Source organism: Oncorhynchus mykiss, chromosome 17 (assembly GCF_013265735.2).
Source record: "Oncorhynchus mykiss isolate Arlee chromosome 17, USDA_OmykA_1.1, whole genome shotgun sequence".
Taxonomy (NCBI): Eukaryota; Metazoa; Chordata; class Actinopteri; order Salmoniformes; family Salmonidae; genus Oncorhynchus; species Oncorhynchus mykiss.
This window is the reverse complement of record NC_048581.1, coordinates 24,294,285-24,320,363: the sequence shown is the minus strand read 5'-3', so window position 1 is coordinate 24,320,363 and position 26,079 is coordinate 24,294,285. Positions and strand designations below refer to the sequence as shown.

The following is a 26,079-nucleotide window of genomic DNA, read 5'->3' as shown; positions in this document are numbered from 1 at the left end:
GAGTATGATCTACAAAAACGAACCTTCGGTTTGCGGCCCTGATTTAGTTGAGATTGAAGTCACCATCTCGCCTCAAGTGTTTGTTATGGTTACGTAGCCGTAATCGTTAAAGGGGGAAATGGTAAATATTATTGTCAGCATGATTCAATGGTAATGTTTTCAACTCAAACAAGAAGGGCTTAGCTAACCAGTTGTTTTCATCACTCTCCTCTGAATACTCCAAATGGAACCTTTATGACACCACCCTCACACAACAATGCCATGTCTCACTGGGTAAAATGAATAGAATTCCCCAGCATAGATTGAAATATCTTATTTTGAACAGTGCTGGCTCCATAGAATTGGGAATTAGAATACAGTAGTCATTTAATAGGCTCTATAAGGTTGGTTCAGTCAATTGCAATAGCGGTGGCACGTGTCAATCATGAATGATTGATTGGAGGGGGATTTTTCATTCATTGTACAACTCAGAAGGTCAAGATAGTAGGCGTATATGCGTTCAACTATTCTTAACGTTGGTTGCCTTCCCAAGATCCCCCACCACCCACCCCAACCCCCGATAGAAGCCTTTTCATTCACCCTTTTTGCCAATATCACTTACATCTGTCACTCCTAGTCATTCACAAAGCCATTATCACCCTTAAGAGATATCTAAGCAGCGAACATCCTTGAGGCTAATGTAAACTACTCCGAGGCGGAGGGGCTCCGATGTCACCGTGGATACGTGATGACAGCTTAAGTCAGAGGCGTGACTCTTGAGGGGTCACCCAGGCTGTCTGCCAGGGGCAGAGGGGCCCCGAGGCACACCAGGAAGAAGAAGGGACTCCCTTGAGGTGAAAGGCAGAGTGCTGAGGGTAAAGAATGTGACCACTTGGTTCCTCTGCCCTACTCTGGACCCAAACATAGTGTGGTTACTCATGAGAGAGAGGGGAGGACACTGTGAGAGATAAGCCCATAGAACTAGAGCTCCAGCATAGCCTATAGCTCTCACATAGTCTGCCTATGTCCACACTCTCCATTGTATACTATGCACATCTTCGTTTTAGATTGACAGTGCTTTAAAATGATTTGCAAGACAAATTCTCTCCGGAAGGCAACGCAACGTTCGATTGTATTTTATTATATTCTATTCTAGGGTAAAGCCTACCCTGAAATTGTCCAAGTGTCCATGTTACTCGTATCCTTTATGATTTGTTGGAAACTGGCAGCGAGCGCGTTAATAACGCTTTGTCTTGACTCCACCTTTTATGTAAATGTCTGTGTGTGAGTGGGGCTCAAGGCACTGAGAGCGCACAGTGAATGGAGGAGCAGCCTTCACTACCGCTCTGCTTGGTGCTTAGGGGTGCACTGTGTTTATATTCCAATCGGGAGAAAGAACGACCGCTCTGGATGTAGCCTCCAATCATGTTGTCGGCGTTGGATTGTGCATCAACACCGCAAGTGTTTGAATATTGAGAGCTGGGATATAAGGGCTGCCGACTGGAATTGTAGCCATGGGAGGCCAGATAACGCGAAATGCCTTGTACGGTAAGGAAAAATAACATTTAGATACACTCATAGATCACGTCACCATTGCTTATACTGTACACACTGTAGGTTATAGTTTCGTTCAATTTGCAATGCAATGGAGAATAGATGGAGAGTGCAATTCCTGTCGCGTAAAATAACGTTGCGTGTGTATCAGGTAGGCTACCCAAATTCTGATGTCACACAGATGTCACACCAGAGACAGTTCATTATAGACATTTGCATACATTTGCTAGGCTACAGAAGGCTATTCCCCAGTATATATATTTCCCTTTGATCAGTGTTAAAGTAGAAATACAAACATTCAAGCTTTTCCTTTAGGTCGATTGGATACATTTTGTATTGATGGCAGTTAAATCATTTATAACAATTTATAGGAAAACCTGCTGATGTCATTATTCGTCTATCATCCCTTGTCCGTTTCCACGTTGATACCATCGTTTGCGTACTTCCTCAGTCGCCTTCTGTTGATGATAGTAACTCCAGACGCAGTTTGTAAGAAAGTTGCGAAAGTTGCGGGATCCCCCCCCCCCCCCCCAGTATATTTCAGTTGGCTCACATTGGTGTGGGGGTTTCCCACACTCTGTGCACTGGGGGAAGTCAGTCATATCCAGCTGTGCTGTTAGTGGGCCAACCAAACCAATCAATAAATCAATTTGTGTTTACTGAATGTGGGCTATCACAGCTTAGCTCATCCTCTGCACAGCCTTATTGCCATGTCCCAGAATTACAGTAAATGTCTCTGAAGAACAACATTTTAAAGGATTCCGTGGGCCTATGAAATGGTATTTTAACAATAAACATGACATGTATTCATTGCACTTGGACCCTTCAGTGCAAGGGGAAACAAGTCAATTACTGCAAGGCTGTAATTCAGAAAAAACTGCATCGTTTATCATTGAGCGTAAGCTATATGTTCTATTATTCAAGTCTATGGGCTGTCACACATGTAGGTCAGAACACATCTAATAACACATACAATCACATCCACCCAAGTAATGTAATAAATACAATTTTTATTTTTTTATTTAACCTTTATTTAACTTGGCAAGTCAGTTAATAACCAATTCTTATGTACTGCCTTGTTCAGGGGCTGAACGACAGATTTGCCCCAACTCTCCAACCACTCAGCTACCTGACGCCTCAATATACAGTTGAATAAAAACACAGTGCTGCTGCAATGCATTGGATCAGGTTACTAAAGGCCTTGTCTAGATAACACATGTTGACTTGGTTGTCTGGACCTGTAGCTGTGGAGTGGCTCACCTCCACCATACGGACATCAAGTCCCTCACAGCCTCCCAGGAGTCAGACCACCTGATCATTAGGTCTAATTAAAGCCCATTGATGAATCCAATTAGGTAGATAAGGACACAGTAGTGCCTGAGACAACAGGACAGGACAGCAGAATGTGTGTGTGTGTGTGTGTGTGTGTGTGTGTGTGTGTGTGTGTGTGTGTGTGTGTGACTTCTCACTGTAGGATCAAGGTCAAAGGCCTAGTTTCTTGGTTTTACACTGCTCTTGCTGTATCTATATGAAAGGTGTTAGCTGAAATATAACTTTCGGTACGATTTTAAGTGAAGGAGTTTCTGTGTATAGGCTAGCCTTTCACCCTTGATCGTGTGTGCGTGTGTGCGTGCGTGCGTGCGTGCGTTCGTGCGTCTGTGTGTGTGTCACTGTGTTTTTAATGAGGTTTGAGTGGCCCTAGACTTTGAGTGTAAGTTAGTACATTCTTTAAAATAGAACTGCCACTGTGGATAGGAAGAGAGGAAGAGAGATACTGAAGAGTTGAGTTGAGATGAGAAATCAATGTTTAATAAGTGGGCCAGCCTTTCACCCTTGATCGTGTGTGTGTGTGTGTGTGTGTGTGTGTGAGAGAGAGAGAGAGAGAGAGAGAGAATGTTATCCTCTATTGGAAGCTCAGTCTCCAAATACGAGCTGCTGATTGGTGTGAATGTCTTATCAATGTTCTGTATCTCACCTTGTCCTGCGAACATAACATTTAATTTGGATATAGTCATGGGACAGAAGAGATGCACACAGATCACTCATCATGCAGAGGCCAAGAGGCTGTTCATGATTAACTGCTAAAGGCGTATTACACATATCGTCTGTATCAAGGAGAGAGAGAGAGAGAGAGAGAGAGAGAGAGAGAGAGAGAGAGAGAGAGAGAGAGAGAGAGAGAGAGAGAGAGAGAGAGAGAGAGAGAGAGAGAGAGAGAGAGAGAGAGGATATGAAGGAAACAAGTAGGAGTAGAGAGAGGGCAGTAAGACAGGGTCTACTAACAGAGTAGTGCCCAGTGTGTTTAATCATGGCCTCTTGCCATGGTGTGACAGGAACATATGTCTAGGGGGTCAAGTGGCATTGGTGGGTCACACATATACACTTTGTGACAATGCACATATACCCCTGTTGTCGTCATATTCCTCTTGACTTGACAGGTCACCTTCGAGGCGGCACATAACAACTTTGTGTGTGTGTGTGTTTGTGTGTGTGCATGCGTGCATTTGTGCGTCAGTAAAAATAGCATCCTGCTTGCAATCAATATACTCTCACCAGGCTCCTCCACAAAGCACTACAAATCTCCTGCGGACGAGCATAGAGTCATTATATTGTCATATCGAATCGAAAATGGTTATTACTTATTGCAGCTGCGTAACACTGTTCTCTGGGGGAATGTGGCAACATGGGTGAGCTCAGGTGAGCGACTTAGCGAGACGAGAGTCCTGACGTGAGATATTTATTAAGTTGGACAGCTCACCTTGCACTCTCAGGCCGTCATGACACCATGATGATGGTGTCTAAATTATTTAGCTGACACAGTCTCGGTTGAAGCAGAGGGAAAGGCTATTTGAGAATGGAGCTAGCAATGTCGGTACATTTAGCTTGTGTTGGTAGTACATTTTGTATATATTTTGTGTGTTATCTATGGAATTGCACACAGGAATAGTTCTCCTCTTTATAATCGTTTTCCTTTTGTTATCTTGAAAATCTTTTTATCTTGAAAACTCTCGGGCCTTGCATCTATCAAGTGCAAATCAATGGTGTTGTCATGTCGTTGCCTAGCAGCAGACGAGGTAGCCTAGGTTACCACAAACATATGAGCTGCCATGGCTCCCAGTTAGAAGAGCCGTAGAGCATAAGGCAGCCATAGCTACAGTATCATTGGCAGTATTCTCTTCCTACCTGTAAACCCAGGAGGATAGTATTGGGTTTTATGCACTTGATCTGTATCTCTGTCATAGCAGCTGTCATTCACACATTTACACTTAGTAACCTCAGCCTCGTATACCTCAGTCTAACTTATATTACCAATATGTTGTTTACACATTTACACTTAGTAACCTTAGCCTCGTATACCTCAGTCTAACTTATATTACCAATATGTTGTTTACACATTTACACTTAGTAACCTTAGCCTCGTATACCTCAGTCTAACTTATATTACCAATATGTTGTTTACACATTTACACTTAGTAACCTCAGCCTCGTATACCTCAGTCTAACTTATATTACCAATATGTCATTCACACATAAACACTAGCAACTCCAGCCTCCAGGAAATGAAATTGCTTGTCTATTACAAATTGCTTGTCTATAATAAATTCCTTGTCTATAACACAAGTTGCTTGTCTATAACACAAGTTGCTTGTCTATAACACAAATTGCTTGTCTATAACACAAATTGCTTGTCTATAATAAATTCCTTGTCTATAACACAAGTTGCTTGTCTATAACACAAGTTGCTTGTCTATAACACAAATTGCTTGTCTATAACACAAATTGCTTGTCTATAACACAAGTTGCTTGTCTATAACACAAGTTGCTTGTCTATAACACAAGTTGCTTGTCTATAACACAAGTTGCTTGTCTATAACACAAGTTGCTTGTCTATAACACATATTGCTTGTCTATAACACAAATTGCTTGTCTATTACACACTTTGCTTGTCTATAACACAAATTGCTTGTCTATAACACACTTTGCTTGTCTATAACACAAATCGCTTGTCTATCACATATATTGCCCAGGCTCTGTCGCAGCTGAACGCAACCGGAAGGTCCATGGGTTGATGCACAATTGGCCTAGCGTCGTCCGGGTTAGGGAGGGTTTGGCTGGTCGGAATAATACCTGTCTCATTGCACCCTAGCGCACACTAGCGACTCCTGTGGCGGACCGAGCGCAGTGCACGCTTTGCTGTGGGTCTCAGTTGATGTTAGACACCCTGGCAAGCTCCATTGTCCCTGCATTCTTAGAATCCTGCTTGCCCTATGTTGCCACAGCGATTCTGTTTATGGCTTCATTATGCTTTGATTGGCACATTGTGCGAGGATAGTATGACACAATACCCGTTTTCTTGTGGAATCATAACTGTGTATTATAAGGAGAATAGTAGTATGAGGACTAATACCATGTGTATTAGGAAGACATTATAGTATTATGAGGACTATTACCATGTGTATTAGGAAGACATTATAGTATTATGATGACTAATACCATGTGTATTAGGAAGACATTATAGTATTATGATGACTAATACCATGTGTATTAGGAAGACATTATAGTATTATGATGACTAATACCATGTGTTTTATGAAGACATTATAGTATTATGATGACTAATACCATGTGTATTAGGAAGACATTATAGTATTATGATGACTAGTACCATGTGTTTTCTGAAGACATTATAGTATTATGACTAGTACCATGTGTTTTATGAAGATATTATAGTATTATGAGGACTAGTACCATGTGTTTTATGAAGACATTATAGTATTATGATTAGTACCATGTGTATGATGAAGACATTATAGTATTATGATTAGTACCATGTGTATTATGAAGACATTATAGTATTATGATTAGTACCATGTGTATTATGAAGACATTATAGTATTATGACTAGTACCATGTGTTTTATGAAGACAATAGGTTTGGGCGGTAACCAAATGTTCATATGTGACCCACCACCTTGATTCGGTCCTATGTAGCAACATTTGAAATTGTTTTTTTTACATTGATGAAAGTCTAGACTCGGGGCTAGAAAGTTGTATATCATACACTGCAGTTGAGGAACAATGGGAAATGAATTATTCTTTGAAAATTGCTAAACGTTTGGTACACCGACTGGAGAGCTTTTCTTTATCTGCACCGGTTTAGCCGTAGGCCCCCCCCCCCCCATGTCTTTAAGGATTCACTTGTGAGGCCATATACTAAACATGAAAGGCTCTGAAGTTACGAATGGACAATCTGACAGCACAGTCGCACTCACCAACACTCTGGATAACATAACAGCCTAACCAGCTCTGCTAAGGCGAATGATGTTCAGTGAGCTGTTCTCTCTCCCTTAGATGTCTGGAAGTAGCTGGCAAGTTAGTACAGAACGCCCGGATCAACCCTTAAAGACATGGGTGGAGCTAAGGCTTAAGAGGGTGTGAACAATGCTGAATGGGAATAGACAAAGAAGTGCTCTCTAATTGTAGTAACAAAACAATGTACTAGTCAATGATTTCCACTGTTGCCCTCTTTTGGCATGGCTGGCAAGCCTATTCACAGCCTAACCTCAATCTACCCTACAGTACATAAGCTGTGTGTGGCAGGTCAGTGAGTAAGGTAGTGTAGTAAACAACCAAAGATAAGATGAAGAATTAAAGTGGTGAAAGTAGGAGCAAAAAGTAGTAGTAAAAATACACTGTCTAGTCCTTGGCCTATATCCTGATCTGACTTTGGTGCAGGCCATGTTCTTCTTCACATGACCGTCTCTGGTAAACAAACTATATCAAGTAGAATCAAAGTTTACTTGTCACATACAGAGGATACAGAAGGTGTAAACGGTACAGTGAAATAAATGGTTACTTGCATAGTGGAGTCTTTTGTTCAGACCCATAATGCCAACCCATACTATCATGGACGATTTTGCAGGTAGCTAAAGTTAACCAACTTGGTTCAATGTTAGCTAGCTAGCTAACATGAGGCTATAACTAGCAATGCATATGGCTTTCAAAGATACAAATGATATGACTACACAGCTCATACACGTAACATTAGCTAGCAAGCCAGCCAGCTAACGTAAGCTAGCTAACAGTATGCTTTAATTAACTTGCAATGAAAACGACTTTATCTCCAAACGTATTGCACAAGTTGACTGCAGGTATTTACTTAAAAAGTAGGTACAAATATTTTTATTTGGATTCATGTGTGAGGCCATGTACTATGAAAAACGTAAAATAAATAGTTTCAATGGTATTGACGGTATTGAAAAACTATCCCGTGGCTATTTCTAAATACCCCAGTTTACGATACACGGTATACCGCCCAAGCCTAGAAGACAATAGTATTATGATGACTAGTACCATGTGTATTATGAAGACAATAGTATTATGTTTTATGTGGACAATACCATTATGAGGACTCAAGTGCAATCATATGAATGCCCGATCTAACTGAAAGATACAACCAGGAAGTCATTACTCCAACGTCAGTTAGTTCTCCTGAACAAATATTTGAATATTTATTCCAACTGATGGAACACTATTCACATGATGTGCCGTTACACTGTCACTAACTCGTGCAGTGTGTAGATAAGAATGACATTCCCTCGTAGATACATACAGTACATGAACTAAATAGGGAATAGGCTGTCAATTGAGACGCAGCCCCTTCTCAGTCTAGATATACGTACAACTACAGCAGGAAGATTAGTTTACACTTTTACAACGATGTTCATTGAAGGATGACAAGTCTTAGTCACACAGAAGCTGTGTGTGTTTCCGACAGGGATTAGACTTGTCATTACTGTGTGGTCATTAGCGAAATAAGTCCTCGCCTGCGCGCGTGCACACACACACACACACTTCTCCAGGCTACGGAAGGAGAACCACAGTATGCACAATGTTTATCCATAAAGAGACATCCTTGACCTTTGGGAGAGAGGGAGAGAACAGTCATGTAAGGATTTTAAATGGACACAGACATATGCCAGCGCGCGCACACACACACACACACACACTAATGAGGATGTTGCTGTGTTATGGGAGGCAGCTTCCGGACTAGTAGGTTAAATAGAGACATTTTGAAGCCATGACGGTCACAGTGTGTGTGTGTGTGTTTGTGTGTGTGTGTGTGTGTGTGTGTGTGTGTGTGTGCGTGTGTGTGTGTGTGTGTGTGTGTGTGTGTGTGTGTGTGTGTGTGTGTGTGTGTGTGTGCGTGTGTGTGTGTGCGCGTGTGTGTGTGCGCATGTGTTCATGCGTGTGTTTGTGTGTGTGACAGAAACCAACTTTGGACACGTTGCTGGAGCAACTACAATATCTGATTCAGACCCCTTGACTTATTCTAATTTTTTTCTTCTTATTTCACAGCCTTATTCTAAAATGTATTAAATACATTGTTTTTCTTATACATTTTCACACAATACCCCATAATGACAAAGTGAAAACTGTTTTTTAGAAATGTTTGAAAATGTATTAAAAATAAGAAACAGAAAAACCTTATTTACATACAGTGCTGTGAGAAAGTATTTGCCCCCTTCCTGATTTCTTATGTTTTTGCACATTTGTCACACTTAAATGTTTCAAATCATCAAACAATTTGAAATATTACACAAAGATAACCCAAGTAAACGCAAAAAGCAATTTTTAAGTGATGATTTTATTTATTAAGGGAAAAAGCTATCCGAACCTTCATGGCCCTATGTGACAATGTAATTGCCACCTAAACCTAATGACTGGTTGTGCCACCCTCAGCAGCAACAACTGCAATCAAGCGTTTGCGATAACTGGCAATGAGTCTTTCACATCGCTGTGAAGGAATTTTGGCCCACTCTTCTTTGTATAATTGTTTTAATTCAACCACATTGGAGGGTTTTCGAGCATGAACCGCCTTTTTAAGGTCACGCCACAACATCTCAATCGGATTCATGTCCGGACTTTGACTAGGCCACTCCAAAACCTTAATTTCGTTTTTTTTTAAGCCAATCAGAGGTGGACTTGCTGGTGTGTTTTGGATCATTGTCCTGCTGCAGAGGTACAGCTTGAGGTCACGAACTGATGGCCGGACATTCTCCTTCAGGATTCTTTGGTAGAGAGCAGAATTCATGGTTCCATCAATCACAGCAAGTCGTCCAGGTCCTGAAGCAGTAAAGCAGCCCCAGACCATCACACTACCACCACCATATTTGACTGTTGATATGATGTTCTTTTTCTGAAATGCTGTGTTACTTTTACGCCAGATGTAACGGGACGCACACCTTCCAAACAGTTCAACTTTTGTCTCGTCAGTCCACAGAATATTTTTCCAAAAGTCTTGGGGATCATCAACAAGCCTTTATGTTATTTTGGGTCAGCAGTGGTTTTCGCCTTGGAACTCTGCCATGGATGTCATTTTTTCCCAGTCTCTTTCTTATAGTTGAGTCGAACACTGACCTTAACTGAGGCAAGTGAGGCCTGCAGTTCTTTAGATGTTGTTGTGGGTTCTTTTGTGCCCTCTTGGATGAGTCGTCGCTGCGCTCTTGGGGTAATTTTGGTAGGCCGGTCACTCCTGGGAAGGTTCACCACTGTTCCAAATGTTCTCCATTTGTGGATAATGGCTCTCACCCTGGTTCGCTGGAGTCCCAAAGTTTTAGAACTGGCTTTGTAACCCTTTCCAGACTGAAAGATGTCAATTACTTTGTTTCTCATCTGTTCCTGAATTTATTTGGATCTTGCTTTTTGAGATCTTTTGGCCTACTTCACCTTGTGATTTCTTGATTCAACAGGTCTGGCAGTAATCAGGCCTGGGTGTGGCTAGTAAAATTGAACTCAGCTCCAAATAATGTGATTAACCACAGTTAATTCATGATTTAACAAGGGGGAGCAATTACTTTGTCACATAGGGCTATGAAGGTTCGGATAACTTTTTTCCCTTAATAAATACAATTATAACTTAACTGCATTTTGTGTTTACTTGGGTTATCTTTGTGTAATATTAAAATTTGTTTGATGATCTGAAACATTTAAGTGTGACAAATGTGCCAAAAAAAATAAAAAATCAGGAAGGGGGAAAACACCTTTTCCCGGCACTGTAAGTATTCAGATGCTTTGCTATGAGCCTCCAAATTGAGCTCAGGTGCATCCTGTTTCCATTGATCATCCTTGAGATGTTTCTACAACTTAATTGGAGTCCACCTGTGGTAAATTGAATTGATTGGACATGATTTGGAAAGGCACACACCTGTCTGTATAAGGTCCCACATTTGACAGTGCATGTCCGAGCAAAAACCAAGCCATAAGGTTGAAGGAATTGTCCGTAGAGCTCCATGACAGGACTGTGTCAAGGCACATATCTGGGGAAGGGTAACAAAACATTTCTGCAGCATTGAAGGTCCCCAAGAAAAGAGTGGCCCCCATCATTCTTAAATGGAAGAAGTTTGGAACCATCAAGACTCTTCCTAGAGCTGGCCGCCGGCCAAACTGAGCAATCGGGGGAGAAGGGCCTTGGACAGGGAAGTGACCAAGAACCCGATGGTCACTCTGACCGAGCTCCGGAGTTCCTCTGTGGAGAAGGGAGAACCTTCCAGAAGAACAACCATCTCTGCAGCACTCTACCAATTTATGGTAGAGTGGCCAGACGGAAGCAACTCCTCAGTAAAAGGCACGACATTCCGCTTGGAGATTGCCAAAAGGCCCCTTAAGGACTCTCAGACCATGAGAAACAAGATTCTCTGATCTGATGAAACCAAGATTGAACTCTTTGGCCTGAATGCCAAGCATCATGTCTGGAGGATAACCTGGCACCCTCCCTACGGTGAAGCCTGGTGGTGGCAGCATCATGCTGTAGGGATGTTTTTCAGCGGAATGGACTGGGCTACTAGTCAGGATCGGGGGAAAGATGAACGGAGCCAAGTACAGAGAGATCCTTGATTAAAACCTGCTTCAGAGTGCTCAGATCCAACAGGACAACAACCCTAAGCACACAGCCAAGACAACACAGGAGTTGCTTCAGGTCAAGTCTCTGAATGTCCTTGAGTGGTCCAGCCAGAGCCTGGACTTGAACATCTCTGGAGAGACCTGGAAATAGCTCTGCAGCGACGCTCCCCACCCAACCTGACAGAGCTTGATAGGATTTGCAGATAAGAATGGGAGAAACTCCCCAAATATAGGTGTGCCAAGCTTGTAGTGTCATACCCAATAAGACTCAAGGCTCTAATCGCTGCCAAAGGGTCTGAATGCTTATGTCAATGTAATATTTCAGTGTTTTATTTTTAATACATGTGTAACAATTTCTAAAAAGCTGTTTTACTTTGTCGTTATGGGTTATTGTGTGTAGATTGATGAGGGGGGAAAAAACAATTTAATACATTTTAGAATAAGGCTGTAACGTAACAAAATGTGGAAAAGTCAAGGGGTCTGGATACTTTCCAAATGCACTGTATATGTACACACAGTATCTACCTCAATTACCTCGTATCCCTGCACATTGACTCAGTACTGGTACCCCGTATATATAGCCAAGTTACCGTTACTCATTGTGTATTTATTATTATGTGTCATTCCTTTCTATTATTTCTCTATTTTCTTTCTCTGCATTGTTGGGAAGGGCCCGCAAGTAAGCATTTCACTGTTAGTTTACAAAGCATGTGACAAATAACATTTTATTGGATTGAAATACCCCTTGTGTCTCACATTCCTCTCTACCTGCTTCATATAGTTACCTCTCTTGTGTACAGAAAGAAATCAATCAAACTGGACACTTAACTTAGGCTCCTAGCTCGCTTTTCGCCTTTGAAAATAGCTCGGTAACAGCTAATGAATCATCTTTGGCTAATGGAATCAAATTGAGGTATTCATCACTATAAACAATGTTTCAATGCAGAGCTTGAATAGGAGAGTGGCTCCATCTGTGAACTATGTCCTCACACAGAACATCACCGAAACAATTACCATAATTGGGCTTTTTCAGCTCACTATTATACTGTAAGAATTGTACCCTCAACTCGAAATATACACTCTCAGAAAAAAAGGGTTATTTGGCTGTCCCCATAGGAGAACCCTTTTTCGTTCCAGGTAGAGCTCTTTCGGGTTCCATGTAGAACCCTCTGGGGAAAGGGTTCTACATTGAACCCAATACTGTTCTACCTGGAACCAAAAAGGGTTCTTCAAAGTGTTCTCTTATGGGACAGCCAAAGAACCCTTTTAGGTTCTCGACCTTGTTTTCTAAGAGTGTAACCAATGGCAGCGAGATCACAAATTAGGCATGTGAAATCCTATCAACACCATGTATGAGGTGGAAGGACCTGTTACACATGACCAGACTTGGAGCTTCGTAATCATCGGCATCATCACCCAATATGCTTCCATCCTTCCACAGATGTTACTTGAGGTCAAATTGTAGGCATTGGGAAATGTTGATTTATTTAACTAGACAAGTCAGTTAAGATGGAACTCCTGATCACGGCCGGTTGTGATACAGCCCGGGATCAAAACGGGGTTTGTAGTGACGCCTCTAGCACTGAGATGCAGTGCGTTAGACCGCTGCACCACTCGGGAGCCCACCTATTGAGAATAGGGCCCACCTATTGAGAATAGGGCAATTCTCTGGGAAGGTTGGTCATTCTGAATAACATCCCTCACGTGGTACAGACGTAGGATCTTAATTTGATCACTCTTTTGTTAACGATCATTTTCCTGTACTGCAGGAAATGCAAACTTGTAGTGTATTCAAGGTTTAAAAAGGCTTCTAAAATGTGTAATTTCCACTTTTACATTTCTAACTTGATTTTCCATAATATAAAATGCATCAACCCCTACAAAGAAAATATTCATCGATTATAATCCACATAATAATTCACATTTCCTGTTGCTGCAGGATTATTTTCCTGCTGTAGCAAACTGGCTCAAATTAAGATAGGACATCTGTATTGAGGCACGCAAAGATCTTCAGGCAGATTACAAGTCCAGCTAGAGAGTGATAAGGTCAAACAGTCTTTTCCCCATACACCTTTTTTCCATATCTTTGTCTGGTAATGCTAGGACTGGTCAGTGTCAGTTGGCATGGAGATATGCAGATCTAGGATCTTAATTTGATCACTCTTTTGTTGCATGAAATGTCTTGCATAACAAGAAATGTAAACTTGTAGTGTATTCGAGGTTTAAAAAGGCATCGAAAGTTTGTAATTTACACTCTGAAATTCCAGACTTGATTTTCCCTTCACGAAATATGTATCAATCCCTACAAAAATGTCCATTATTTATAATCCACGTAATAATTCACGTTTCCTGTTGCTGCAGGATTATTTTCTTGTGGTGCGAAACGCAGGTTGGAATTTTTCATCATGAATATTCTTCTGGAGGCAGCTCTGCAGAGTGGTCACTAGCTGGCACAGCTATAAAGTCATAAAACCACACTGCTACTGTATTTCTACTTGGGATATTGCTTTTCAACAGTAAAAGTTCAAACATCGCTCATCATTCAAACTGCCCCTAATGCCTATCCCCAACCTCAAAAATGGCCTTCAGCGATGTTTGAACTTTTACTATTGAAAAGCAATATCCCAAGTATAAATACAATAAAGTACAGACAGTAAAGGGTAAAAAAAATATATATTTCTGAGCAAACGAGTGTTTTTTAGACACAACTGAAAACTTCAAGTAGTAGCGCAGTCTAGGAGTTGGTCAGATGGGAATCTGTGACGTCATTGGCCTCCACCCTTGCATTGAGGAGCAATAGAGAACAAAAGAGGAAATGCCCACCCCCCACTTGTGTTATGTCATGACATACCTGGACCACCTATTGAGATGTGCTTTTTGTTAAGTAAATCAGGTGTTGAATGAGGTGAAAAGGAGACTGGAGTGCCTCTTCAAATTAAGACCGAAAAGCTAACCGCTGGGCTATTTAAAGGGAAATCGCTCTGTTCTGCATCCAGGACAAGACCAATGACAAGAAACGTCAACCTGCATTAGAAACTGTTCAAATTAATATCCTACATCTGTAGGTATTGACAGACAGCCTTTCAGAAAGCATAAAACAGAGCTATCCTTTATGGAAAAATGACTTTCAGTCAGATAGGCCAAGATGAGTTTGGAAGTATTAGTGATCCTACTGTAGCCTACAATGCTGTCCTGATAAACCATAGCACTAAAATGCTAATATCATTCATGTGTTGTCTGCTAGCAAACAAATAGCATCTGTCCGTATCAAGCCTGAGCCGTTCCCGCAAATCTAGCCTTTGACGCAGGGACTGAGGGTTGCTAAGGAACATGAATTCACACTTAACCCCTGTTTCCCTCAACCAACAGCTGCGGCTCTCCTTTCGCTAGTTGTCGCTAATGCATTCAGTTCAATCTGGCCTGACACACACGCATACTGTACACACACACACTGTCCAATCTGCTGCGACCATGTGTGCCCCATTCAATGAATCCTCTCCCTTTGCCCCTACGCTAAGACAAAGGACATGATGGGGCCTGAGTGAGTAAGTGATTGTATAGGCTAAACACTGGGAGTGTGTATCTATTGATAAAGTAGTGTCTTCCTCCCAAATGGCACCCTATTCCCTTTTTAGTGCACTCATTTTGACCATGCCCTATAGGGCTTTGGTTGAAAGTAGTGCACTGTGTAGGGAATAGGGTACCATTTGGGACTGGCTGTTATGTAGAATGCTGTATACAGGCCTTATCAGTAATTCCCAGAACCTCAGTTGCAGTTGCAGCCTTTGTTGAGGTTATCAATGGTAAAAAAAAGTAGAAGAGCTGGGTTATTGTGATTTGTACAATTTGGTGAGGACAACCAAGAGGCCCTGATTTGAATATAGAATAGAACCAAAACACAGTTAGCTAATTGAAAGGGCACAACAGACTAATATCCCATTCACATGACATTATATACACTGTGTCTACAAAACATTAGGAACACCTGCTCTTTCCATGACATAAGCTGATCCAGGTGAAAGCTATGATCCCTTATTGATCTCACTTGTTAAATCAAATCACATTTTATTCGTCACATGCGCCGAATACATCAAGTGTAGACCTTACAGTGAAATGCTTACTTACGAGCCCTTAACCAAAAATGCAGTTAAAAAAAAGGTTATGAATAAGAGATAAAAGTAACAAGTAAATAAAGAGCAGCAGTAAAATAACAATAGCGAGACTATATTCAGTGTCAATGTGCAGGGGGTACCGGTTATTTGAGGTAGTATGTACATGTAGGTGGAGTTATTAAAGTGACTATGCATACATGACAACAGTGAGTAGCAGTGGAGTAAAGAGGGGGTGAGGCACTACAAATAGTCTGGGTAGCCATTTGACTAGATGTTCAGGAGTCTTATGGCTTGGGGGTAGAAGCTGTTTAGAAGCCTCTTGGACCTGGACTTGGCGCTCCGGTACCGCTTGCCATGCGGTAGCAGAGAGAACTGTCTATGACTAGGGTGGCTGGATTATTTTTTAAGGCCTTCCTCTGACACCGCCTGGTATAGAGGTCCTGGATGGCAGGAAGCTTGGCCCCAGTGATGTACAGAGTTGTTCGCACTACCCTCTGTAGTGCCAAATCCACTTCAATCAGTGTAGATGAAGGGGAGGAGACAGGTTAAAGAAGGATTTTTATGTCTTGAGACAATTTAGACAATGAATTGTGTATATGTGCCATTCAGAGGGTGAATGGGCAAGACAAAATATTTAAGTGCTTTTGAGCGGGGTGTGGTAGTAGGTGCCAGGCGCGCCGGTTTGAGTGTGTCAAAACTGCAACGCTGCTGAGTTTTTCACACTCAACAGTTTTCCGTGTGTATCAAGAATGGTCAAAGGACATCCAGCCAATTTGACACAACTGTGGGAAGCATTGGAGTCAACATGGGCCAGTGTCCCTGTGGAACACTTTTGACACCTTATAGAGTCCATGCCCTGATGAATTGAACCTGTTTTGAGGGCAAAAGGGGTGCAACTCTATAGTAGGAAGGTGTTCCTAAAATGTTGTACACTCAGTGGAGGCCTCACATTATAGCCAGACCAGTTGAAGGAGCCATGAACTTGAAACGAGACGTGTGTCTTTGAGAGCATGGCTGGCTGCTGCAGTGTAGTAGGTGACTTGGGACCGATTTTTAGAACCGCCACCTGCTCCCTGAGTCATTGGTAAACACATTCATTCACTCTGCATCTTATTCATTACCAGTAGTCAGGACTCAGGCACACACTCATATTGAAGCTTTCTTATGCAGATGGTCCTAGTGAGGCACTAATGGACTAAATTACCTATTTAGATGTAATTCCTAATAGTCATGATAATACTGAAGCTTTCCGTTGCAGATCCTACTGATGTGTTATAACAGATGTGGCTGCACTAGATAGAAGTGAAATCCTATGGTTTGTTCCTGGTGCACTAGGTTCTCTATCTACATTATATTTCCAGATAGTAATCAAATCATGTAGTTTGTGCGTCCCTGAGTTTGTTTATAAGAGTCATATGATATATTGTACCGTACTGGAGCTTTCCTAGTAATGCAGTTCCTAATGATGTGCTAGAATATCTATTTGGATTCCATTACTAGATTAAATCATGTAGTTTGTAGTTTCCTGTCCGTTTGTACTTCACTGTACTTGTTTATATGAGTCATATGATGAACTGTTTCCTTTTTCCCGAGACAATATGAGGTTATTGGACACCCCCCTCCTTATATGAATAAATAATATTCAATTAAACTCAAAGTACATTTACACATGGTTTATACTATAAACATGAATAATATAATAGTATTGTATTATATTCTACACTGTACGGTAATGATGCTTAATCCTAACTGAAAATGCCACGTAGTCACTGACTCAGCCTTGGCATCAATACTCACAAAAGGATGATAATGTTGGGTCAGAGATGGTGCACATCAACCACTAACTTTATTTGCCAGTCCTAAGTTCATAAGGTCAGGCACAAAGCAATGAACAGGGAGGAAAATGTAATTTCCTACTCAAACATTGTAAAACGTTAAACAACAGCATGGGCAATTGGTTTTCGCTGGAGGATCGACGGGATTACTGAGCAACTGCTGTTTATGTGAATCAAACAAGTCAGATTGTAGTAAGAGGTGAACTAGTTATCTGATGGGAATAGGCCTAGAAATCCATAGAAGTTCCCCATAGGCACAGATCTAGGATCAGCTTTAGCCTCCCTAAATCATAACCTTTGCCATAAACTTGGGGAAACATGACATTGTGCTTAGATCGGCATCGTGGGGCAATTTCCACATCCTAATACTGTATGTGACAATCATCCAACTTCAACTTCAGCAAGAACTAGACTTATTCTAATGAGTGTATTAATATTCAATTCAATTCAAATAACTTTTATTTTCTGGGAGGGAACTTCATGGGGGAAAACAGGGAAATGTCCCATTCACATGACATGATATAGGCCTCACATTATAGCCAGACCAGTTGAAGGAGCCATGAAATTGAAACGAGACGTGTGTCTTTGAGAGCATGGCTGGCTGCTGCAGTGTAGTAGGTGACTGGGGACCGATTTTTAGAACCGCCACCTGCTCCCTGAGTCATTGGTAAACACATTAATTCACTCTGCATCTTATTCATTACCAGTAGTCAGGACTCAGGCACACACTCATATTGAAGCTTCCCTATGCAGATGGTCCTAGTGAGGCGCTAATGCACTAAATTCTCTATTTAGATTTAATCCTAGATATTTCCTGGGAGAGAACTTCATGTGTGGTGATGAATGGTACTGTACATACAAGACGCATAACAACATAGAACACAACAAAAACATACTGTATAAAGGATTAGAAGGGTTTGAATATCATTCTGATGGCACCCCTCTGTCTATCCATCAGACTCTCTGGGCGGTCCGTTCCCCTCCACCACCCACCGATGCCACCACAAGCCCAAGCGCTGCCTGCCCATCCAGCAGTGTGGCGTTGTGGGCGGGGGCCAGAGGAGAGGCCTGGCCATAAGTCCCTTGCTCTTCCACCCGAACACCAAGGGCTCCCAGATTGCCATGGACCTGGCCCAGAGGACCGTCAAGAGGCAGGCCAGCTTCTGTAACGCCATCACCTTCAGCAACAGGCCCGTAGCGTTGTACGAGCAGGTCCGGATCAAGGTATGTAGAGATTCAGATGGACACAACACCACACCCAATGAGGTTTATTTACAGTATTCAAAGTATTCTAACAATGGTAGATTAATTTTATTTGTTTATTTTATTAACATTTTCAAGAAGAAAAAAGCCCATTCCTCAGCAAGGTCCCCAATCAACATGTTGAACTGCCAGAGAGGCACCCGAACATCCAGTTGTAGGGAACTTTGTAGGTTGTTCTATACATGGTGGGATGCTGCTCAAAAGATGACACAAGATACGGAGAGAGATACTAACACGGATCTGTACAATAGGTGAGACTAGCTTTGATGGCTACAGTATCTGATGTATGCACGGTATATATAATGTGGACACACCAAGTCAGAATGGTGATGCGAACACACACACGCGCACACGCGCGCACACACACACACACACACACACACACACACACACACACACACACACACACACACACACACACACACACACACACACACACACACACACACACACACACACACACACACACACACACACACATCTAGCTTATGAGCTTGTCTAGGTAAATCCTTCTTTCAGTCTACTGCTGCTTCCCCCTCCTGTTCTTGTGTCTCCCCAAATAGGCTAAGCGGGTTTCCATCTAACAAGCCAGCATGTCAACCCAGTCAAAGCACAGGGTCAATACTGCTTATGTGGATGTGGCTTTACTGGGTGTTGGTAAAACAATGATGAGTGAATAGCAGCAAGCACAACAGTTAATTCAGCCAGGTGCTCTAAAGCAGTGGTTCCTAAACTTTTTTTAAAATATATAGATTTGCAAGAAAATGAACTTTAAAACGGATCATTTCTCTCCTCACCCCTTGACAAAATGTGTAGAAGTGCAGGAAATAAGTTTTAAACCTGCAATATTTTCTCTCCGCCAACAAGAAGGGTGTGAACAGTTTGTGTCATGAACAATGCTTGTGCCTATAGAAATAGACATTGTTCGCTCGCGGGGGAACGTGTGATGTTCCCCAATGCTGGAATGGGGGCCTGAGTGAAAAAGTTTGGGAACCCCTGCTCTGAAGTACACTTAAACTTCAAGAGAATTTAGGCAATTGTCTTACATAAGTAATATTTAGGTACAGTTCAGGGTTTCCATTAACCGGTAAAAAAAAAAAGAAAGAAAAGCTGCTAAAACATTCTTGGCTCCGGCCAAATGTCCGGGGGAATTTTAGCCTGTTCACTGATTGAAATACCAGTCGCTGTAGCGTGTGAGCTGCTGCTACAGCTCATCAAACAGCTGGTTCGTTGGTGCTGGAGTGAAACGTGCTTTTATAAGCCCAATCATTGTGCAACAATTCTAAACGCAATCGCCTGTTAAAAACTGTTTTGATGGCCACGATTTAAAAAAGCTACTATTTTTATTTCTCAGCTGGTAATTGATTTGCGCTTCCCATTCACCATTCAAGTGCATAGGCAACTAGGCAGGCAATAGCGTGTCACACACCACTTTGCAATGAGCGGAAGGCAGTTTGAAACCTGAACGTTTTACTACAGTACATATTATGAGGCATGTCTTACCTGGCTTCGAAGTAGCCTAGCCAAAATCCAACCAAATTTACAGGCAATTATTTTATAAAGACTTCCATATGCCATTGAAACCAGTAGCCTATTTCTCTCACGTTGTATTGGTTTTCAAATCAACTTTATTTCATTGTCCAGGAGCCAAATGCACAATCCTAGTCATATTAACAACCCATGCTAGTTGTTGCATCTTTATCTCCCTTCAAAATTTCTCATGAAACCGCTCGCATGTGCGTTGTGCTTTTGACAACTGTGTTTTCCTGCTAATAGCATTATGAAACTAACATTTGCACGTATCCTACTGCCTTGTGCGGAGTGCTGCGCTTATAATGTGAAGACTAAATGATGTATCAACATTTTAAGCTAAATATTCTGATCAGTTGCATGAGCCTAATTTCTTTTTACATTTTTTGGGGATGTAGCCTAGGTCTTCTAGTTGTATGAATTTGAGATCTATCGTCCCACAACAGTCCCAGATTTTGTTTGGAAAAGCTTACTTCTTTCACACAGAACGACAAGCTGTCCAATAGAATAGGTGCACTTTTCAACTATGGGGGATAGCAGATTGACATAGGCTAGTGATAATGCTGTTCATTACTCCTGTTGTTAGCTGAGGAAAAGCAAATGTGGCAGTTATTTTCAAATTGCGCATCGGAATTCTGTAAGAAGGACGCACGCCATTGCATCCTAGAGTTTCATGGTCTGTTGAGATGAATTACCATCATCTAAATGGGATTTCTGTCACTGTGGGTGGACTCCCTAATCAGGTTACGCACCCAATGCATATTGGTCCGGTAAATGTCTTCAATGTCCTGTAAATTAAAATGCTGCCTGTCAACGGCCTGCCACCATATATTACTAATGGAAACCCTGGTACACTTACTGTATACAACCAACCAAATTGGCCCATTACTTGCTTTCTTTTGCAACCTGTCAGCATTGTATAGAAAATGGAATCTCATTGACAGACAATACACAAAGGGAACCTTCAAACTTCAAGGCAAGATTTAGACTTCCTTATAAAGTATAATCCTAGACCTTACACTCTTATGCTACTACAAACTGCTGTAAGACCATCGACCTATCATAGTCTGTCCTCCTTCCACAGATCACTAAGAAGCAGTGTTGCTGGAGTGGAGCTCTCCGTCTGGGCTTCACGGCTAAAGACCCGTCCCGTATCAACCCAGACAGCCTGCCCAAGTATGCCTGTCCTGACCTGGTCTCCCAGAGTGGCTTCTGGGCCAAGGCACTACCTGAGGAGTTCGCCAACGAAGGGAACGTCATCGCCTTCTGGGTGGACAAGAAGGGCCGGGTCTTCTATAGAATCAACGAGTCCAACCCGATGTTGTTCTTCAGTGGGGTGAGAACAGGAGAACCGCTGTGGGCACTGATAGATGTCTATGGGTTGACCCGTGGAGTGCAACTGCTAGGTATGTTAAGAAAGCATGCATGCACACCTACACATACATCTCCATACCATTCCTCACTTCTAGCTTCTTGGTAAGGTGATGGACGAGGAGAGAATTAGGAGGTACGGTTATGGGATTTGGTGATCACCCATGCCTTTCAAGGATGTCTTTACGGTGAGCACCATGGTCATACAGAATGTGATGGTGCATTTTGTCCACTCCAAAGTCATATTAGGTATTTTAACATGTTTACCGACTGTAAACATAGTGTCTACGGACTGGGAATGAAATATATTTTCTTATGGTGGATGAGGTTAGTGATAGTTATTCTAACCTAATGTGAACCCCTCTAAGATCTTTACAAATGCTATCTATATATGACAAACATTTGGCCCTAGTATTTTTAGCACCACTATAGCACATGGGCTGCAAAATAACTGCCCTGCTGTGCATTATCGAGGCATGCAATGCAGCATAACATACATACCATAGAGCTAGACATAGCATAGCCTAGTGTTAGCCAAGGCTTAGCATAAATACCATAGCGATAGACATAGCATGCGATAACCTAGCTTTAGCCAAGGCTTAGCATACATACCATAGCGATAGACATAGCATGCGATAACCTAGCGTTAGCCAAGGCTTTGATGTACCCAGGGCCTATGGCACACTGTGCATGTTTCTGTTTTCTAGGGATTCAATGTGCCAATATTGTCATCCCCTTATGTTAAAAATAGACAAGGGGTTAGGTCACATGTTCCATAGATAGCCCATTTGATCCTAATTGCGAGCCGTGCCAATTGACAGGAGTACAGCGGTATCTCCTGTCTCGGGTAGCAGAGGGGTGGGATGTTTTGTGTTCACCGTGTGATGTGGGAGTCGTTTTATCTGAAGTCCCCCCCCAGTCCCCCCGCACTCCTAGTCTTGACGGGAGGCAGCGATGACAAGTAGCGATAGAAACCTAGCTGTATTCCTCAACAGACTAGCATGGGACTCCAGGGAGTAGCAACGTTAGAGAACGCGGACGTAATTCGTTGGCCCAAAGTTCACATTGTCGTCTCGCATTACCGTGACGCCTCGCACTCTCTTCTATAAGTCACTTGGGGAGACCCCTGGCTTCTTGGTAAACCGTATGCTGCTCGGAGCGCTGTTACAATCGCTCTCTTCAGCCCTAGTTAAATCAACCCACAGCGTTTTACAGTCAGGCTATAGCCAGGGCAGCCTAGGGTACAGAGCTCCTATAGGTCCTCAGGGGGCCTTCTGACTAACATCTGCCCTCAACATACTGGTCACTTACATCTGAACTGTAATAGTCCTAAAATGTTCTTCCCTAGATTTTTTGTGGGACTTTGGGAAAAAGTGTATTGTCCTGCTTTAGCTTTCCACCTACATCCAGAATATATACATCATGTTTACAATTAAACCAGCATCCTCTTATCGCTCTGTATGCATAGACATGCAGCAGTCTAGTTATTGTTTTTCTGTACTGTAGGCCTATGCATTCTTATTTAGGTGCAGTAATCTCTTACTGATTTACATGGAACATTCTATGGTCGCCTTATTATGGTTTTGTGAAATTTCACATGTAACAGGAATGAACATGGGGCTTATATTTGTTTCCACCTACCACACACAAACCTCCAGGCTGCCTTCACTTCATATTCCCTATCAGAGGTGGTATCTGTCAGACCAAATCACTTTTTTTCCAAGCCTGCCACACGCATTATGTTACATATTCTATTCATTTAACTTAATGACTCCACTGCACTGTACATGCGCCAGGACACGTCTGTTTAGCTGCTACTGTAAAGTTTAACACAAAACTGTGAGCTATTTTAAAACCCATAATTACACACGGTCTCTCACACACACACACACACACACACACACACACACACACACACAAACACACACAAACCGTCATTTACTATCTTAGCACCAAAGTGAACACACGTGCCTACTTCTAAAAGTGTATTTTGTCCTTTGATAACATTGGTTAAAGTCCCAAGGGTTGTGTTGAGGTCAGCACAGAAGGTTAGGATGACAGGATGACAGCAACAACTTCGAGGCCTCCGATTGGGTGATGCATGATAGGTCCCTCTGTAAGTATTGTGTGATAGGCCCCCTGCAAGAGATGCCTTCCAGACACATTTTAGGGGTTATTACACTTGGCTTAGTGTGATGTAGTGTTTTCCACACCTCCAGTTGGGTGATGAGCGTAGTTTAAGATCCAAGCTGTAGCTAATGAAACCCAGACAGGCAGAATTATGGGATAAATAAATCTAGCTGCTCTGGTGTTGGCAGCTTCATTCCTCATACCCACACAGGCACACACCTTCTACGACGACCAAGAGAATGGCGATGCACTGTTCACTGCCTGCCTGTCTGTCTCTTTTTTAACTATCTCTTCTTAACTCTCTTCTTAGCTATCTTCTCTGTCCATCTCTTCTTAACTATCTCTTCTTAACTGCCTTAACTACATACCAACAGCACTAACATTTAAATGACTTCAAACGTGATACATTATCAGTCCTGTAGTGACTCCATGTCTTTCGTGTGCATCATGACCAATAAACAAACAACGTTGACGAGAGCATTGAACTTAACCTCTTGAAACTCTGGGGGCGCTATTTCATTTTTGGATGAAAAACGTTCCCGTTTTAAACAAGATATTTTGTCACGAAAAGATGCTCGACTATGCATATAATTGACAGCTTTGGAAAGAAACTGACGTTTCCAAAACTGCAAAGATATGATCTGTGAGTGCCACAGAACTGATGCTACAGGCGAAACCAAGATGAAATTTCAAACAGGAAATGCCCCAGATTTTGGAGGCGCTGTGTTCCAATGTCTCCTTATATGGCTGTGAATGCGCAAGGAATGAGCCTACACTTTCTGTCGTTTCCCCAAGGTGTTTGCAGCATTGTGACGTATTTGTAGGCATATCATTGGAAGATTGGCCATAATAGACTACATTTACCAGGTGTCCGCCCGGTGTCCTTTGTCGAAATTGGTGCGTAATCTTCAGCTGCAAGCATTCTTCCATGGGATTCAGAGGAGAAAGCAGACTTCCACGAACCATATATCATCGAAGAGATATGTGAAAAACACCTTGAGGATTGATTCTAAACAACGTTTGCCATGTTTCAATCGATATTATGGAGTTAATTTGGAAAAAAGTTCTGCGTTTTTTTTTTTTGTTTGTTTGTTTTTTTCGGTTTTGAACAAAACGGAGCGATTTCTCCTACACAAAGAATATTTTTGGAAAAACTGAACATTTGCTATCTAACTGAGAGTCTCCTCATTGAAAACATCCGAAGTTCTTCAAAGGTAAATGATTTTATTTGAATGCTTTTCTTGTTTTTGTGAAAATGTTGCCCGCTAAATGCTACGCTAGCTATCAATACTGTTACACAAATGCTTGTTTTGCTATGGTTGAAAAGCATATTTTGAAAATCTGAGATGACAGTGTTGTTAACAAAAGGCTAAGCTTGAGAGCTAGCATATTTATTTCATTTCATTTGCGATTTTCATGAATAGTTAACGTTGCGTTATGGTAATGAGCTTGGGGCTGTATTCACGATCCCGGATCCGGGATGGCTAGTATCAACAACACCCGTCCTGCCTGTCACATTCTGTTAAAGGCCCCCAAAGCACACACATCCCTGGGTCACTCCTCTTTTCAGTTCGCTGCAGCTAGCGACTGGAACGAGCTGCAAAAAACACTCAAACTGGACCGTTTTATCTCCATCTCTTCATTCAAAGACTCAATCATGGACACTCTTACTGACAGTTGTGGCTGCTTCGTGTGATGTATTGTTGTCTCTACCTTCTTGGCCTTTGTGTTGTTGTCTGTGCCCAATAATGTTTTTTACAATGTTTTGTGCTGCTACCTTGTTGTGTTGCTACCATGTTGTTGTCATGTTGTGTTGCTACCATGTTATTGTCATGTTGTGTTGCTACCATGCTGTGTTTTCATGTGTTGCTGCCATGCTATGTTGTTGTCTTAGGTCTCTCTTTGTGTAGTGTTGTGGTGTCTCTCTTGTCGTGATGTGTGCTTTTGTCCTATATTTTTACTTTTAATCCCAGCCCCCGTCGTTAGGCCGTCATTGTAGATAATAATTTGTTCTTAACTGACTTGCCTAGTTAAATAAAGGTTCACTTGAAAAATGTAATAAAATTAACGTGTACTTGGTCGTTCCACGAAATGAGTGCCTTTTGCTTCCCTTTGATGTGTTAAGTAGAAAGGATGCACCAATATTGAATTTCACTCACCATCACAATTTAAATGCTGTCACTAACCACGCTTCCATCCAACCATTTCATACAGATAAATTACCTGATGCATGAAACAAGTGGGATAAATAACCGGGCTGATGGAAACATGAAATGCTGGTTTAATTTTATAAATGCAGAAAGTTAAATTGTTCGTTCGACATGGTGGGATCTTTTTGTGTCTGTAAAGTTAATTATGCGAGAAATGGCGGTGGAAACGACTTCATGCGCAAATATTGACATATTA

The 26,079-nt window shown here is 41.9% G+C and overlaps 1 protein-coding gene across 1 annotated transcript in view; it reads left to right on the top strand.

Annotated features, from left to right (window-relative positions):
- Nucleotides 1-1,295: 1,295 nt before the first annotated feature.
- Nucleotides 1,296-26,079, top strand: part of LOC110493538 (E3 ubiquitin-protein ligase NEURL1) — a 63,308-nt gene continuing 38,524 nt past the window's right edge. The window contains exons 1-3 of the mRNA XM_021567875.2: nucleotides 1,296-1,527; nucleotides 18,338-18,603; nucleotides 21,257-21,578. Of these exons, the coding sequence (XP_021423550.1) occupies nucleotides 1,494-1,527; nucleotides 18,338-18,603; nucleotides 21,257-21,578 (622 nt within the window). The 5' untranslated portion in view covers nucleotides 1,296-1,493. The remainder of the gene's footprint in view (nucleotides 1,528-18,337; nucleotides 18,604-21,256; nucleotides 21,579-26,079) is intronic.